The sequence below is a fragment of the Hibiscus syriacus genome, unplaced genomic scaffold (genome assembly GCF_006381635.1).
Source record: "Hibiscus syriacus cultivar Baekdansim isolate YM2019G1 unplaced genomic scaffold, ASM638163v2 tig00111659_pilon, whole genome shotgun sequence".
Classification (NCBI taxonomy): domain Eukaryota; kingdom Viridiplantae; phylum Streptophyta; class Magnoliopsida; order Malvales; family Malvaceae; genus Hibiscus; species Hibiscus syriacus.
In genome coordinates, this window is record NW_024063149.1 from 1,150,988 (window position 1) to 1,166,722 (window position 15,735).

At 33.8% G+C, this 15,735-nt stretch overlaps 1 protein-coding gene across 1 annotated transcript; it reads left to right on the plus strand.

The window, feature by feature from the left end:
* Positions 1 to 265: 265 nt before the first annotated feature.
* LOC120167021 lies at positions 266 to 6,811 on the plus strand. The gene is made up of 3 exons (XM_039176156.1): positions 266 to 626; positions 6,268 to 6,415; positions 6,601 to 6,811. Exons 1-3 carry the CDS (start codon positions 266 to 268, stop codon positions 6,809 to 6,811), a joined length of 720 nt encoding a protein of 239 aa, XP_039032087.1.
* Positions 6,812 to 15,735: the final 8,924 nt, after the last annotated feature.

Genomic DNA, 15,735 nt, shown 5'->3' on the forward strand with positions numbered 1-15,735 from the left:
CACCATGTGGAGGTCACTTTGGAGGAGCAAGGACTGCTGCAAATGTCTTTCAGTTAGGTTTCTATTGGCCCACTCTATTTAAGATGCTCATGAATTTTACAAGGCGTGTAATAGATGCCAACGCACGGGAAATATCTCTAGACGACATGAAATGTCATTGCAAAATATCTTGGAGATAGAAATTTTTTATGAGTGGGGCATATACTTTATGGGACCCTTCCCATCCTCGTTTGGTGGCTTATATATTTTTCTCGCTTTGGAATACATGTCTAAGTGGGTTAAAGCAATTGGGATGCCAAGGAACGATTCAAAAACTATTCCTAAGTTTCTGCATAAGTACATCTTCATGAGATTTGGTGCACCTAGAGATATCATCAAAGACGAAGGTACCCACTTCGATAAGAATTTAATTGGAAAAGTACTACAAAGATATGGGGTGGGACACAAAATTTCCATGAAAAATTACTCGCAGACCAATGGGCAAGCTGAAGTGTCAAACCGCAAGATTAAGCAAATCCTTGAGAATATGGTGAACCCTAGACGAAAGGACTGGTCGCCAAAGCTTGATGAAGCATTATGGTCTTATAACACATTTTACATATTTCTAGAGGTTGTATATAAGAAAGGTAATGAGAATCAAGTTACTGACCATATTTCTAGGCTAGAGAATAATTCAGCAAGCCATGTCAACTTAGATATTAAAGAGAAATTCCCTAATGAGAAAATTTTACATGCCACGACAATTTGTGGTACTAACATTGTTAATTTCCTTATTAGTGGTATTTTATCTTATGAAATAAACAACCAAGGAAAGAGGAAATTCAGGCATGACGCAAGATTTATTTTTGGGATGAGCCATACTTGTTCAAGCAATTTGCCCACCAGAATATCCGAAGTGTGTCCCCGAGGAGGAGAAAAAAGACATCTTACACCATTGACATTCGACACCATGTGGAGGTCACTTTGGAGGAGCAAGGACTGCTGTAAATGTCTTTCAGTTAGGTTTCTATTGGCCCACTATATAAGGATGCTCATGAATTTTACAAGGCATGTAATAGATGCCAACGCACGAGAATATCTCTAGACGACATAAAATTCATTGCAAAATATCTTGGAGATAGAACATTTTTATGTGTGAGGCATATACTTTATGGGACCCTTCCCATCCTCGTTTGGTGGCTTATATATTTTTCTCGCTTTGGAATACATGTCTAAGTGGGTTGAAGCAATTGGGATGCCAAGGAACGATTCAAAGACTATTCTTAAGTTTATGTATAAGTACATCTTCACGAGATTTGGCGCACCTAGAGATATCATCAGAGACGAAGGTACCCACTTCGATAAGAAATTAATTGGCAAAGCACTGAAAAGATATGCAGTGCAACACAAAATTGCCACGACATATTACCCATAGACCAATTGGCAAGCTGAAGTGTCAAACCACAAGATTAAGCAAATCCTTGAGAATATGGTGAACCCTAGACGAAAAGACTGGTCGCCGAAGCTTGATGAAGAACTATGAGCTTACAGCACATTTTACATATTTCTAGAGGTTGTAGATAGGAAAGATAATGAGAATCAAGTTACTAACCATATTTCTAGGCTAGAGAACAATTCAGCAAGCCATGTCAACTAGATATTAAAGAGAAATTTCTTGATGAGCAAATTTTACATGCCATGACAATTTCGTGGTACGCTAACATTGTTAATTTCCTTATTAGTGGTATTTTGTCTTATGACGTGAACAACCAAGGAAAGAGAAAATTTAGGCATGATGCAAGATTTTATTTTTGGGATGAGCCATACTTGTTCAAGCAATGTGCCCACCAGAATATCCGAAGGTGTGTCCCGAGGAGAAAAAATACATCTTACACCATTGCCATTCGACACCATGTGGAGGTCACTTTGGAGGAGCAAGGATTGCTGCAAATATCTTTTAGTTAGGTTTCTATTATCCCACTCTATTTAAGGATGCTCATGAATTTTTCAAGGCGTGTTTTTAGGGCATTGAAACGCTCTATGCATGAGGGTGGTGTTTGTCGTATGCAATAACAAAAGGATAAAAAAAATAGGGATAATTTTTTTTAAATTTTCAAAAACCACTTTTAAATTATTTTATTTTATTTTCTCCTTCCACCATTTTACAAACCCATCATTACATTTGTCCTATCAAACCCCCTCACACATTTTCTATCATTAAAAACACTCTCCCCCATAATTTTTTATTTTACTTTTGCACTTTCTCTCCCTCATTTGTTATTCTTCATAATTCATCTTCCTCTCTTTCTCTTTGTCCATTCAAATAAACAATGGTGCGTACTCTTCCTTCAAACAAAGACACTCAGAAATTCCAAGATGATGAGGAAAAAGAGTAGTTTCAAACGATAAAGAATGGATGAGTTTTCTTTGAGGAAGGATTTGTTCTCTCCAATAAAAAATGGTGACATTGGGTTGGATGTCATGGAGATTGTCACTCAAAACCGCTGGAAAAGTTCGCATGGCATCCCAAGAATATCAACGCTTTCATTGTCATAGAGTTTTATGCTAATATCGCCAGCCCTAACCAACACTCAGTTTTCATGCGATGTGAGTATATTTGTTTTACATCTTCTTAAATTAATCGATACTTCAAATTACAGGGCATCATTGATTATCATACTCAATTTGAAAAGGAGACCGACAATGTGACCAATCATGCGGTGATAGAAGGTTTTTGTTTTTTGAACTCAAAGTGAAATGGAAATAAGCAAGTCGATGATCGATGGATAGAGAAAGACTTCAACCATGGTCCAAGTTATGGAGCCACTTTATGAAGCACAAGCTAATGCCAATCGCCCACAATACTGTCGTCTCACTCCCTCGGATGATGCTCTCGCATTCAATACTTGTAGGGTAATTAATTGATGTGGCCAAGATTATTTTCAAACAAGCGCATGCTTACTAGTACCCTAATATTCCCTAACATCATCATGACTCTTTGCCACAAGAAAAAATGTCATGGAAGACCAATTTGATAAAATCTTACTCGGGTTATAGGTATCACAAAAGCAAAGCTCCCACTCTATTGGGGGAAATGTGACAATGGGTACCAATGGAATTTTGGCACAAAAATCTCAGTATATTCCTTTAGTATAAATAGATTATGACACCAGGAAATGAGCTTTTTTTCCTATTTTACATTATTGAGCTAAAAGTCAACTGAAAAACTTCTTCTTTTTTCTTCCTTTCATTTTCTTCGTGGGTTTCCTCCATTAAATGAGCTTGATGGAGTGGCGAGATTGGCGTCCGAGAGAAGCAAATGATTCATTATGGTCGAGGAGCTCACGGTAGTGCACGTTGGGAGTTTTTCTCTACGTCTTTTGCTTCATTTCTCTTTTATTTGATGGGTTGTATGGAATGTATTATTGTTATGGATGATTTGAACCCCACTATGAACTAAACCTTATTTATTGAGGTTATGATGGATAATTATATGTTTTTTCTTTAATAAATGGTTGATGTTTTTATGTTTATCATTTGTTTTGTTCATTGTTTCGAATTACTTAAGATTTTAGTAGGCATAAGAGTGACGATTTCTTAAGTATAATACTTAGTGTTCGAGAGAAACTAAGTTAAGGATATTTAGTATTCGAGAGAAATTAGAAGATCAACGTGAACAATGGGTTTTAGCTGATAACTAGAGTGTAACATCCCAAAAATCGGAATTAGTGACTAAAGTGTAAGATTTTAAATTTTTTTGATTAAAGTGGATAAATTGAAAGGTTTAAGGACTTAAATGGAATTTCTTTGTGTAGGATGCTTTAGCAAAAATGGAATTATGGAAGGGCATAATGGTCTTTAGGTAAGGAAATGAATTAAAAATTAATTATGGAGGTATTATAAACACGTGGAAAAGGAAAGAAATAGTTAATGGAAATCTAGAATTTTCTCTCTTCTTCATAATTTCTTACTCCTTTCGACTGTGAGCTCCATAGTTAAGGTAAGAAATCTTTTAATTAGTTATTTCTTGTAAATTTTGATTAATTTTTTATTATTGGGGTATTAAGGAAGCTTGAGAAAGCTTAAAGAGAAGTAAAAACTATAAGATGGTCAAGTTATGGGTGATTGAAATAAAAGGGTTTTTGAGTGGATTGATAAGAATTGATGAATAAATGAATTTTGAAGTCATATTTGAATTGTAATCAGTTATAATAAGAAGTTTAAGTTGTTAAAAATGATTAAGAACAATGTTAATGAATTGGTATGATTTTTGGTTTCAAGTGATTATTTTGGATTTTGAAGGTTTAGATGTATTAAAGTGATATAAGTTGGTTTTAATAAGTATAATTGAGTTTAAAAGCTTGAAATAAGTTAAAAGAGTGGGGTTTAGGTAAGTTTTGGCAAATTTTTGAAATAAAGTAGGTAATTTCTAAACAGTACCGATACTTCAAGGCAAAAATAGGTGAAATCTGGGTTTGAGTATCGATACTGGAAGAACGATATTGATACCATAAGGTAAAATTGTATGAATCTTTAAAATATCATCGATACCGAACAATTAGCATCGATACCAAGGGTATTTATACTAGTGGACAAGTATCGGTACCATTTTTAGAAGTCAAATTCTATAATGTAGAATGGATATCTATATTGAAGTATAGTATCGATACTATAATGAGGAAGTATCGGTACTAGGCCTAGGGTATCAATACTATTTAGATTGAAATTTTGAATTAAGTGATAAGTGTGTTGTTTTGACTAAGTGAGGCCAATGTGAGTGCATATTATTTATATACATATATTGTTATATGGAAATAAGACTTGCGATGAGTCTATTTCCAATGTTTTGATTGAAACAATGTTTTGAAGGTTTCTTAAATGTTTTGAATACATGTTTACATGAGTACATAATATGATTTTGATTTCATTACTACATGAATATGTGTATTAAATTACGTGATTATATGAATATAATCCTAGTTTTGGTTCTGTTACTACGTGAACATGTACTGTTTATATTTAATATTATGTGATGTTGACATATGTGATTACATGAATATGTGATATAAGCTATGTGTAATGTATAACTAGTAAAGCCCAAAACTATATGATTTGAGAGCTAAAGGTATAATTGGCATACCAAGAGTCGAGGGTTCTATACGGTCCTACAGGACAAATCTACGTGGTCCTTTGGGACATTTCTACGCGGTCCTTTGGGATAATACTATGTGGTCCTTCGAGATAATTTCTACGTGGCACTTCGGTGCATATTCTACGCGGCACTTTGGTGTAATACTATGTGGCAATTTCGACTATAACCCAGTACACAACCTCAATGCACTCACATACCTTAAGTTCTCAGTGATGTACCATGGTATATATTAAAAGAAATAACATGAATGAATAGTGCATGATGTTCTCTATGTTTATGTTTTGTGAAATGCATTATGGTTTTTTTATTATATGATATTTTATAAAGTTAAGTATAAGACTAAATGTTTTTAATATTTTGTGAAATGCATTATGTTTTTAATGTTTTGTGAAATGCATTACGTGTGAGTGTTTTCACACGTAGGTTCAAAGAAGCCGGAATAACAGAGCTAGGATAAGTCAAGACATCATATCTCCACAGAAGATCATATCAGAATCGATTTAAGTTGTATGTTTTTGTTATATTGAATTTTATTTGCATGTAAATGAATGTTTAAATTGCATATGCTCTGATCAGATTTTGTAAACTTACTTTATTGTATTTATATAAATTTGAGTAAGTTTTATTTTAAATTTGAGTTTGAATTTTCAATTTTTCCTTTTAATTACGGGTTCCACCATTTAAACAAATAAACGTTTTTAATTTTACTACTTTTTAATAGTAAATGCTTTAAAAAGTTAATATGACACCTTGAATTCGTATTCGGCTTGAATACAAGTTGGAGGTGTTAATTTAATGGTATCAGAGCTAAGGTTTAGCCGATTCTAGGCTTAAATTGAAGTTAATTGTGTTTTAAAAAGTATACATGCCAATAAAAAGTGAAAAAATTCTGATCTAATAGTATAATGAATATGATGTCTTGGCTATTAGAGTAAATGGTTATATCTTATTAGATGTCTGACCACGAGGGACGTTGGACGCTATTCTAACGCGTTTCTAACCACCTACTCTCTCAACTCCTAAAATAAGTGTAGAAAAAAAGTCTAAATGGTTAGGATCACCCGAGTTAAAGGGTGAAACTGAGGAAGGTCCTGTTGCTGTGGACCTTTAGTTAAATGATGTAAAAATTATGTTAGAGGGTCTTCACAGCTCTGAAGTGGAGAAGTTAGATGGAGCAGTCTCGTTGCTAAGAGGGCAAGCTCGAGTTTGGTGGACTAATGCCACCATGAGAATGTCAAGTGACCAAGTGACGTGGTCGTTCTTTCTAGAAGAGTTCAAGAACAAGTACATTGGAGATCAATTTATTATGCAAATGAAACAAGAATTCATGAGCTTAAAGCAAGGAAATCGTACCGTGTATAAGTACGATTACGAGTTTAATAAGTTGAGTAGATTTGCTGCTGAGCTGGTTTCGACTGAGAATGATGCATGCGATTGGTTTGTTGAGGGCTTGCGTCCTATACTGAAAGATATGTTAATAGTTTTGAATCTCTAGAGAGAGCTCAGAATGAGAGGTTTATTGAGCAAAAAGCTCAGATGACTAAGAGAACTGGTGCTTCGTTGAGTTTAGAACCATCAAAGAGAGGCAGAGGTTTTGGTTTTCAACCCCAGACTAGATTTGTGTCAGCTGCATCCTCTTCCAAAGATCAAATTCAATTAGATCTAAATAGACTCAACTAGTAGGGTCTGGAGATGGAAGGTCAAATCAAGGTTAATCCATTCAGTGTTAGCATTGTGGAAATAATCAAACTGGAGTATGTCGAGTGGTCTCCGGAGCATGCGTTAGATGTGGGGACACTGGACATTTTATTCAGGAATATCCATTGATGGCTGGAGAACCTGCACAAACTGAGCGATTTGCTATAGTGTCACGAGAGGTAGAGGAAGAGGTCGAGGAATGAATCAGTCTAAGTTGACCACTCAAAATGAAGTACGTTCAATAGCACGGGTCTACAATATTAAGACTAATAAAGATCACGATGATCCGGAGATCATTGCAGGTACTTTTCAATTATTTGATAAATTTGTTTTGGTATTAATTGATCTGAGATCGACTTATTCTTATATTAGTAGCAAATTGGTGAGAGAATTGAAAATCCAATTAGAAGCAATAAGTAACGATGTAATAGTGACTAACCCATTCATAGTGCTCGGGTGAATCATTTGTGTCGAGGGTGTCCTATAAGGATTCAGTGAATTGAATTCCCTTTGCTGAGTTTGAAGTGATTTTGGGAATGGATTGGATGTATCGTTATCATGCCAATATGGACTCTAGATTGAAGAGTAACTTTGATAAGTCCTGATGGATCAGCAGTGATTGTAAGAGTGATTAGCTAATGTTATATCGGTGATGTCGGTTAAGAAGTTATTGTTACAAGGATGTCCAACTTTCATTGCCAATGTGATTGACACTCGAGTCAAGGAGAGAGGATTAGAGGATATTCCAACGGTCTAAGAATTTCCAGAAGTTTTTCCAGCTGAGTTGTCAGGATTACCTCCGGATCGAGAGGTCGAGTTTCAAATTGAGGTAATACCTGGAAAGGCACCTATTGTAATGGCTCAATACCGAATGGCCCCGAAGGAACTGAGTGAGTTCAAGACTCAGTTGCAATAGTTATTGGATAAATAATTCATCAGACGTGTGTCACCTTGGGGAGCTCCATTGTTATTTGTAAAGAAGAAAGATGGTTCAATGCGTCTCTGCATTGATTATCGACAACTTAATAATGTGACACTAAAGATCAAGTATCATCTCCCTAGAATCGATGATTTGTTTGATCAGTTAGAAGGAGCACCGGTATTCTCTAAGATTGATTTGGGTTCTGGATATCATCAAATTAAGATTCAAGAAAGAGACATTCCAAAGACGACTTTTAGGACGAGATATAGTCATTATGAATTCATCATTAAGTTGTTTGGTTAACTAATGCACCTGTTGCGTTTATAGACCTAATGAATAGAGTGTTTCAACCTTATCTTGATCAGTTTGTGGTTGTTTTCATTGACAATATTTTGGTGTATCCAAAGTCCAATGAAGAGAATGATGTGAACCTTAGAGTAGTTCTACAAACTCTACGAGATAAGAAGCTTTATGCCAAATTATCTAAGTGTGAGTTTTGGCTAACTAAAGTGGCATTCCTTGGACATGTGGTATCAGAAAAGGGGATTCGAGTAGATCCTCGTAAGATAAAAGCTATATTAAATTGGGAAATTCCACAAAATGTGTCAGAAGTTCAGAGTTTCCTAGGTCTTGTCGGTTACTATCGAAGGTTCGTTAAGAACTTTTCGATGGTAGTTTGCCTTTGACCAAGTTGTTAAGGAAAAATGTGTCTTTTTCTTAGATCACTAAATGTCAAAATAGTTTTGAAGCGTTAAAGCAAATTTTGACGGAAGCTCTGCTATTGGTCCAACCAGAATGTGGAAAGGATTATGTGGTTTATAGTGACACATCTCACAATGGCTTGGGATGTGTATTGATGTAATAAGTTAAAGTGTTAGCATATATATCGAGGTAATTGAAACCGCATGAGAAGAATTATCTGACACATAATTTGGAGTTGATTGCAGTAGTGTTTGCTCTGAAGATATGGCGTCACTACTTATATATGATGAACGTTGCTACGTCTACACTGATCACAAGAGTTTGAAGTATCTAATGACTCAGAAAGAATTAAACTTGAGACAACGAAAATGGATTGAGCTTCTCAAGGATTATGATGTGGTAATTGATTTTCACCATGAAAAAGCAAATGTAGTAGTTGATACTCTGAGTCGGAAAACATTCTTAGCTTTTCAAACTTTAGATGTGAGATCATCATCAAATGGAGATGGTACGTTACTTGCAGATTTAAAGATTAAACTGACGTTACTGGATCGAATTAAGGATTTAAAATACAAAGATGATAAGTATTTGAAAAGAATGGAGCAAGTGAAAAATGAAGGGAATAAGGATTTTGAAGTTAAGCTCGATGTTAATATGTATTCTCATGGAAGACTTGTTATTCCAGACGATGAGGAGTTGAAGAATGAATTGTTATCAGAAGCTCATTATAGTCCATTGACTATGCACCCAGTTGGAAACAAGATGTATATGGATCTCAAACGTCGTTATTGGTGGCCAGGAATGAAAATAAGGATCACAAAATTTGTATCTAAGTGTTTGACGTATCAACAAGTAAAAGCTGAGCATCAAGTTCCTTCAGGATTATTGCAACCAATTTCTATTCCTCAGTGGGGAATATTACGATGGATTTTGTAACGGGGTTACCTTTGACTCCTAATAAACGAGACTCAATTTGGGTTATAGTTGATCGTTTGACTAAGTCAGCATATTTTATTTCTGTTCGAGCTGATTTCTCTATGGACAAGTATGTTGAACTGTACATCAAAGAGATTATTCGATTGCATGGTGTGCCTATTTCAATAGTGTCTGATCGAGATCCACGATTTACTTCAAGATTTTGGAAAGCTTTATATGGAGCTTTAGACTCGGTTAAACTTTAGTACAACTTTTCACCCTCAGACAGATGGGCAGTCTGAGCAGACTATCCAGATCCTAGAAGACATGTTAAGGGCATGTGTTATCGAGTTCAAAAGATCTTGGGAGAAGTATTTGCCTCTTGCTGAATTTGCTTATAATAATAGTTACCAGTCAAGAATCAAGATGGCTCCCTATGAAGCTTTATACGGGAGAAAGTGTCGTACACCATTGAATTAGTATGAGCTTAAGGATCGGGACATTCTTGGTCTTGACTTGATCAAGGAGGTAGAAGAGAAAGTTTAACTCATCCAACATAATCTCAAAGTGACAGCCGATAGGCAGAAGTTATATGCAAATTTAAAGAGAAAAGAGATTGAGTTCGATGTTAGAGATAATTTTTTCTGAAAGTTTCTCATTGGAAAAAGTATTACATTTTGGACAGAAAGGAAAACATAGCCCCATATTTATTGGCCCCTACAAGATTGTTAAGAGAGTGGGACCAGTGGCATATCAGTTAGCTTTGCCACCAAAGATGGAGAAGATTCATAATGTTTTCCATGTTTCCATGCTTAGAAGATATCGATCCGATCTGATCCTTCTCATATCATTACGCTGGAGGAGATAGAAGTTCAACCTAATCTGACCTACGAGGAATAAACGGTGCAGATTTTGGCATATGAAGTTAAACAGCTAAGGAATAAGACGATTCCATTAGTCAAAGTTTTGTGGAGAAATCAAAAGGTAAAAGAAACAACATGGGAACGTGATGAGGATATGCGTAGACAATTTCCCCATCTCTTTGTGCAGTGAAAATTCGAGGAAAATTTTTTTGAAGGGGGAGATTCGTAACATCCCAAAAACCAGGCTAGTGACCAAAGTGTAAGATTTTAAAATTTCATTTTTAAAATGGATAAAGTGAAAAGTTTAGGTACTTAATTAGAATTTCTTTGTGTAGGATGGTTTAGAAAAGATAGAAATATTGAAGGGCATAATGGCCTTTAGGCAAGGAAATGAATTAAAAACTCATTATGGAGGTATTATAAACACGTGCAAAAGGAAAGAAAGAGTTAAAGGAAATCTAGAATTTTCTCTCTTCTTCATCTTTTCTTCCACCTTTCCTATGTGAGCTCCATAGTTAAGTAAGAAATCTTTCAATTAATTATTTCTTGTAAATTTTGATTAAGTTTTTATTCTTAGGGTATTAGGGAAGTTTTAGAAACCTTAAAGAGAAGTAGAAACTAAAAGATGGTCAAGTTATGGGTGATTGAAATAAAAGGGTTTTTGAGTGGATTGATAAGAATTGATGAATAAATTGATTTTGAAGTCATATTTGACTTGTCATCAGTTAGAATAAGAAGTTTAAGTTATTAAAAAGGATTAAGAACAATGGTGATGAATTGGTATGACTTTTGGATTCAAGTGATTACTTAGGATTTTGAAGGTTTAGATGTATTAAAGTGATATAAGTTTGTTTTAATAAGTACAGTTAAGTTTAAAAGCTTGAAATGAGTTAAAAGAGTGGGGTTTAGGTCATTTTTGGCAAATTTTCTAAATGAAGTAGGTAATTTCTGGGCAAGGGTATCTGTACTGGATGAACAGTACTATACTTCAAGGAAAAAATAGGTGAAATCTGGGTTTGAGTATCGATATTGGAAGAACAGTATCGATACCATAAGGTAAAATTGTATGAATCCTTAAAATAGTATCGATACCGAACTAGTAGCATTAATACCAAGGGTATCGATACTAGTGGACAAGTATCGGTACCATTTTTAGATGTCAAATTCCAAAATGTAGAATGGGTATCTATACTGAAGTATAGTATCGATACCATAATGAGGAAGTATCGGTACTGGGCCTAGCGTATCGATACTATTCAGATTGAAATTGTGAATTAAGTGTTTCCTTTAACCTAAGTTATTAAGGATTAATTAATAGTAATATGAACTCCAATATTCATACCAAACGTATTATTGTGTAGTTATTGAACGAAGGAAAGTACCAGACGATTCGAAATTATTAGATCGACCAAGACTGATAAGTGTGTTGCTTTGACTAAGTGAGGCCAAGGTGAGTGCATATTACTATATACATATGTTGTTATATGGAAGTAAGACTTGCGATGAGTCTATTTCCAATGTTTAGAAAGTTTCTTAAATATTTTGAATACATGTTTACATAAGTATATAATATGATTTTTATTTCGGTACTACATGAATATGTGATATTGAATTACGTTATTATATGAATATAAGCCTAGTTTTGGTTATGTTACTCCGTGAACATGTACTGTTTATATTTAATAATATGTGATATTGACATATATGATTACATGAATATGTGATATAAGTTATGTGTAATGTATAAATGGTAAAGCCCAAAAGTATATGATTTGAGAGCTAAAGGTATAATTGGCATTCCAAGAGTCGAGGGTTCTATGCGATTCTAAGGGACAATTCTACATGGTCCTACAGGACATTTCTATGCGGTCCTTCGGGACAATACTATGTGGTCCTTCAGGACAATTTCTACGTGGTACTTCGGTGCATATTCTATACGACACTTCGATGCAATACTATGTGGTAGTTTCGACTGCAACCTAGTGTACAACCTCAATGCACTCACATGCCTTAAGTTCTCAGTGACGTACCATGGGCTATATTAAAAGAAATAACATGAATTAACAGTGCATGATGTTATATGTTTATGTTTTATGAAATGCATTATGTTTTTAATTTTTTATTACACACTTTATTTCCTCACTAAGTCAAAGACTTAGTGTGTGAGTGTTTTCACACGTAGACTCAAAGAAGCTGGAAGAACAGAGCTAGGATAAGTCAAGAAGCATGTAACACCCCCAACCCGTATCCAATCTGGATTAAAGTCTGAGGTGTCACATTGACTTTTCAAAACTTGTCTCTTAATTTGAATCATGAAAATCTAATCTTTCATTAAATAAAATTCATTATTTTACATGAATTAAACTGTTTGGTTTTACAAACCCATCAGAGCATACTAAACTCAATTTATTAGTACATGCCAACTATATTCAAAATAACAAAATACATTTAAAACATGTCTTTTCTGATCTGAACTTTGTAAGGGAGATGCTGACCTGTCTTTCTCCTCTTAGCTTCTCTTCTCGCTTTTTCGAAACCTACGTGTGAAACACTCACACACTAAGTCGATGACTTAGTGAGGCATTAAATGTATAAAAGTACTCTAACTACATAACCATGAATGAACATGTCATATCATGCTATCACACAAACAATATAACATTAGATATAATCAAATGTACGCATATACACATCATTCATCCTTTCCAATATTAACCTTGTTTCACTATCGATATGATTATCATTTATATCTTGTAATCATATCCTTTTGTACTTAACATTTTAACCAACATGACTCATTTAACCACGCAATACACATATCATTATTAAAATCATATAATACAATTCATCTCACAAAAACATATACATCATATGTCATATGTTTATTGTTATCTCTTTGTTAGCCCATATACATATGTGAGAACTAAAGATATGTGAGTACTATGAGGTTGTGCACACATATGTTGTCACAACAGCTTGTATAAAATCCACTAAGTGGCATATGAAATCAGTGTCCCGAAGGATCTATCCATATGTTCCAAAGAACATAGGTAACTATCCATATGTCCCGAATGACATAGGTAAACTATCCATATGTCTCGAAAGACATAGGTAACACTCGACTCTTGCATGCCAACTATACCTCTAGATCTCATGACATATAACATGGGAATTATCATTTATCTCATTTCACATATTCATATAAACACGTAGTTCACTTTCACATATCATGTAGCTTATGTCACATGACTTGGATCACATATACCTATAGTCACGTAGATCACTTTTGCATAGCTTGTATCAACTTTTCAGGTCATTTCACATTTCTTGTCACATTGCTTATATCTTATTCTTATGTCTTCTCATAGACATAAATTCACATGTTCACATAGTCATATCACTCAATCACATATACATGTACTCATATATTTCATATCACATAAGTATATAAACTCCTAGTTTCTTATCAAGTATATCATATAATATTCTGGTAAAGTCTCATAGTAGATCATAGTCACATAGCTTCTACTATATATTCATATAATCCTTTATATCTACACCAGATAGTTTATATTATTGTTTTCTGATTATCACATAAATCATTTTTATTTCCTAATTTCTGATCATATACTTAATTATACAAATTCCTATAATTTATTACACAATCATTTATTCCTTTTCATATAATCTAAGCATCAATGACATATAGTTTTTAATCCTATTTTCACATGATCACTATATCATATTTCCTATACACTAATTTCTTATTTTCCATTAGTTCATTTCAACATAGCTTGACACAAAGACATATATCCTCATAAATTATCATTACTTAATTTCTAAAATATTCACATATGATTTCCTGTTCCTTTATTCTCTAACTCATATCACATAAAAATCTAACAAGTTTAGGTCATAGTTTCCACTTAAACATATCAACTTTCCTATATAGCTTATTTTACACATTCATATACTCATTTATGTCAATATCTCTTAACTTATATTATATTCTCATTTTTTCATTTAACCACTTAGATTTAATTCATATAATTTATACATAGTTATCATATAACTATTTATATTCTTATCACACCAAATAACATATAACATCTATGAATCTGTTCATGTATTCATGCATACATAATAGTCATATCAAACACATACTAACATTCATATATTTATGCAATCAAATATTGGAATTAGAATCATCGCGAGTCTTATTTCCATACACATCATTTACAACTAGTATGCACTAACATGGCCTCACTATTCAATACTGATCTCTTATCTTTCCTCGATCGATCATATCTGTCAATTGTTTCAGAACTCGTTTAGGCTTTGCATCTACATAAATATAATTTTTAAGGCAATTATCAGATGCCTAAACCTTATAATTTGATGCTAATAACTTAAACAAATTTAATAGATGAATATTCACTTTTTCCTCTAGAGGGGTATCGATGCACTATGGGTGCATCAGTACACAAATTAGGTTTGAAATTTCCATGTATCGATTCATGCCTGTGTGCATCGATACACAGGTATCGGTGCACCTCTGAATGCATTGTTGCGCCTTAAAGTTGTTCTTCAAAATTTGGTCTGAGTGAATCAGTACCTATTCATAGTGTACCGATGCACCTTCCCAGAATAGACTCTTTTCACCCGAAATTCATCAATACTTCACCCAAATTTTCATGTATAAAACCCTTATTATGTTATCAAACTCATCTATAACCATCATAACTAATTTCTAGCATTCAAACACCTTATAATCTCCCATAGTTCATCCAAATTCTTAAAACTAAGAATTTTACCACATTTTCCATGTTATCCAAACTTAATTCTAAATCTTATAACTTCTTGTTCTCATAGATGACAAGTCAAATTAAACTTCTAAATTCATTTATGCATCCCTATTCAAAATTTCACTTATCCACTTCTTATCTTTAATCCTTCATAACTTACAAATCTTTGAGTTTCTATGACATTTATCATCTCCATCATGTTTTCTAAGTCTTCATTAACCAAAACCATACTTGAATCTTAATGATTAACCAAAAGAAATCCAACTTACCTTGGCTATGAGACTTCACGGTGGGAGAAAAAGAGAAAGAGAAAAAATATCTGGAAACATTTGTTTCCCCCAAAACATGATCCACGTGGGTTATAAAATAACCCCAAATAATATTTTATTCTTTCATTTGTTCAATGACCCTTTTACCTTTTTACTTCTCCTTCATTTGTTAATTCATACTTCATCAAATATTTCAATTAAATCCTTGAATTTTCTCAATTTATCTAGTTTGGTCACTGAAATTTAAAATCTCGCAATTTGATCACTAACCCGGTATTGAGAATGTTACATAGCATATCTCCACAGAAGACCAGATCAGAATCGTTTTAAGTTGTATATCTTTTGTTATATTGAATTTTTTGCATGTAAATGAATGTTTAAATCGCATATGCTCTCATCAGATTTTGTAAACTTACTTTATTGTATTTAT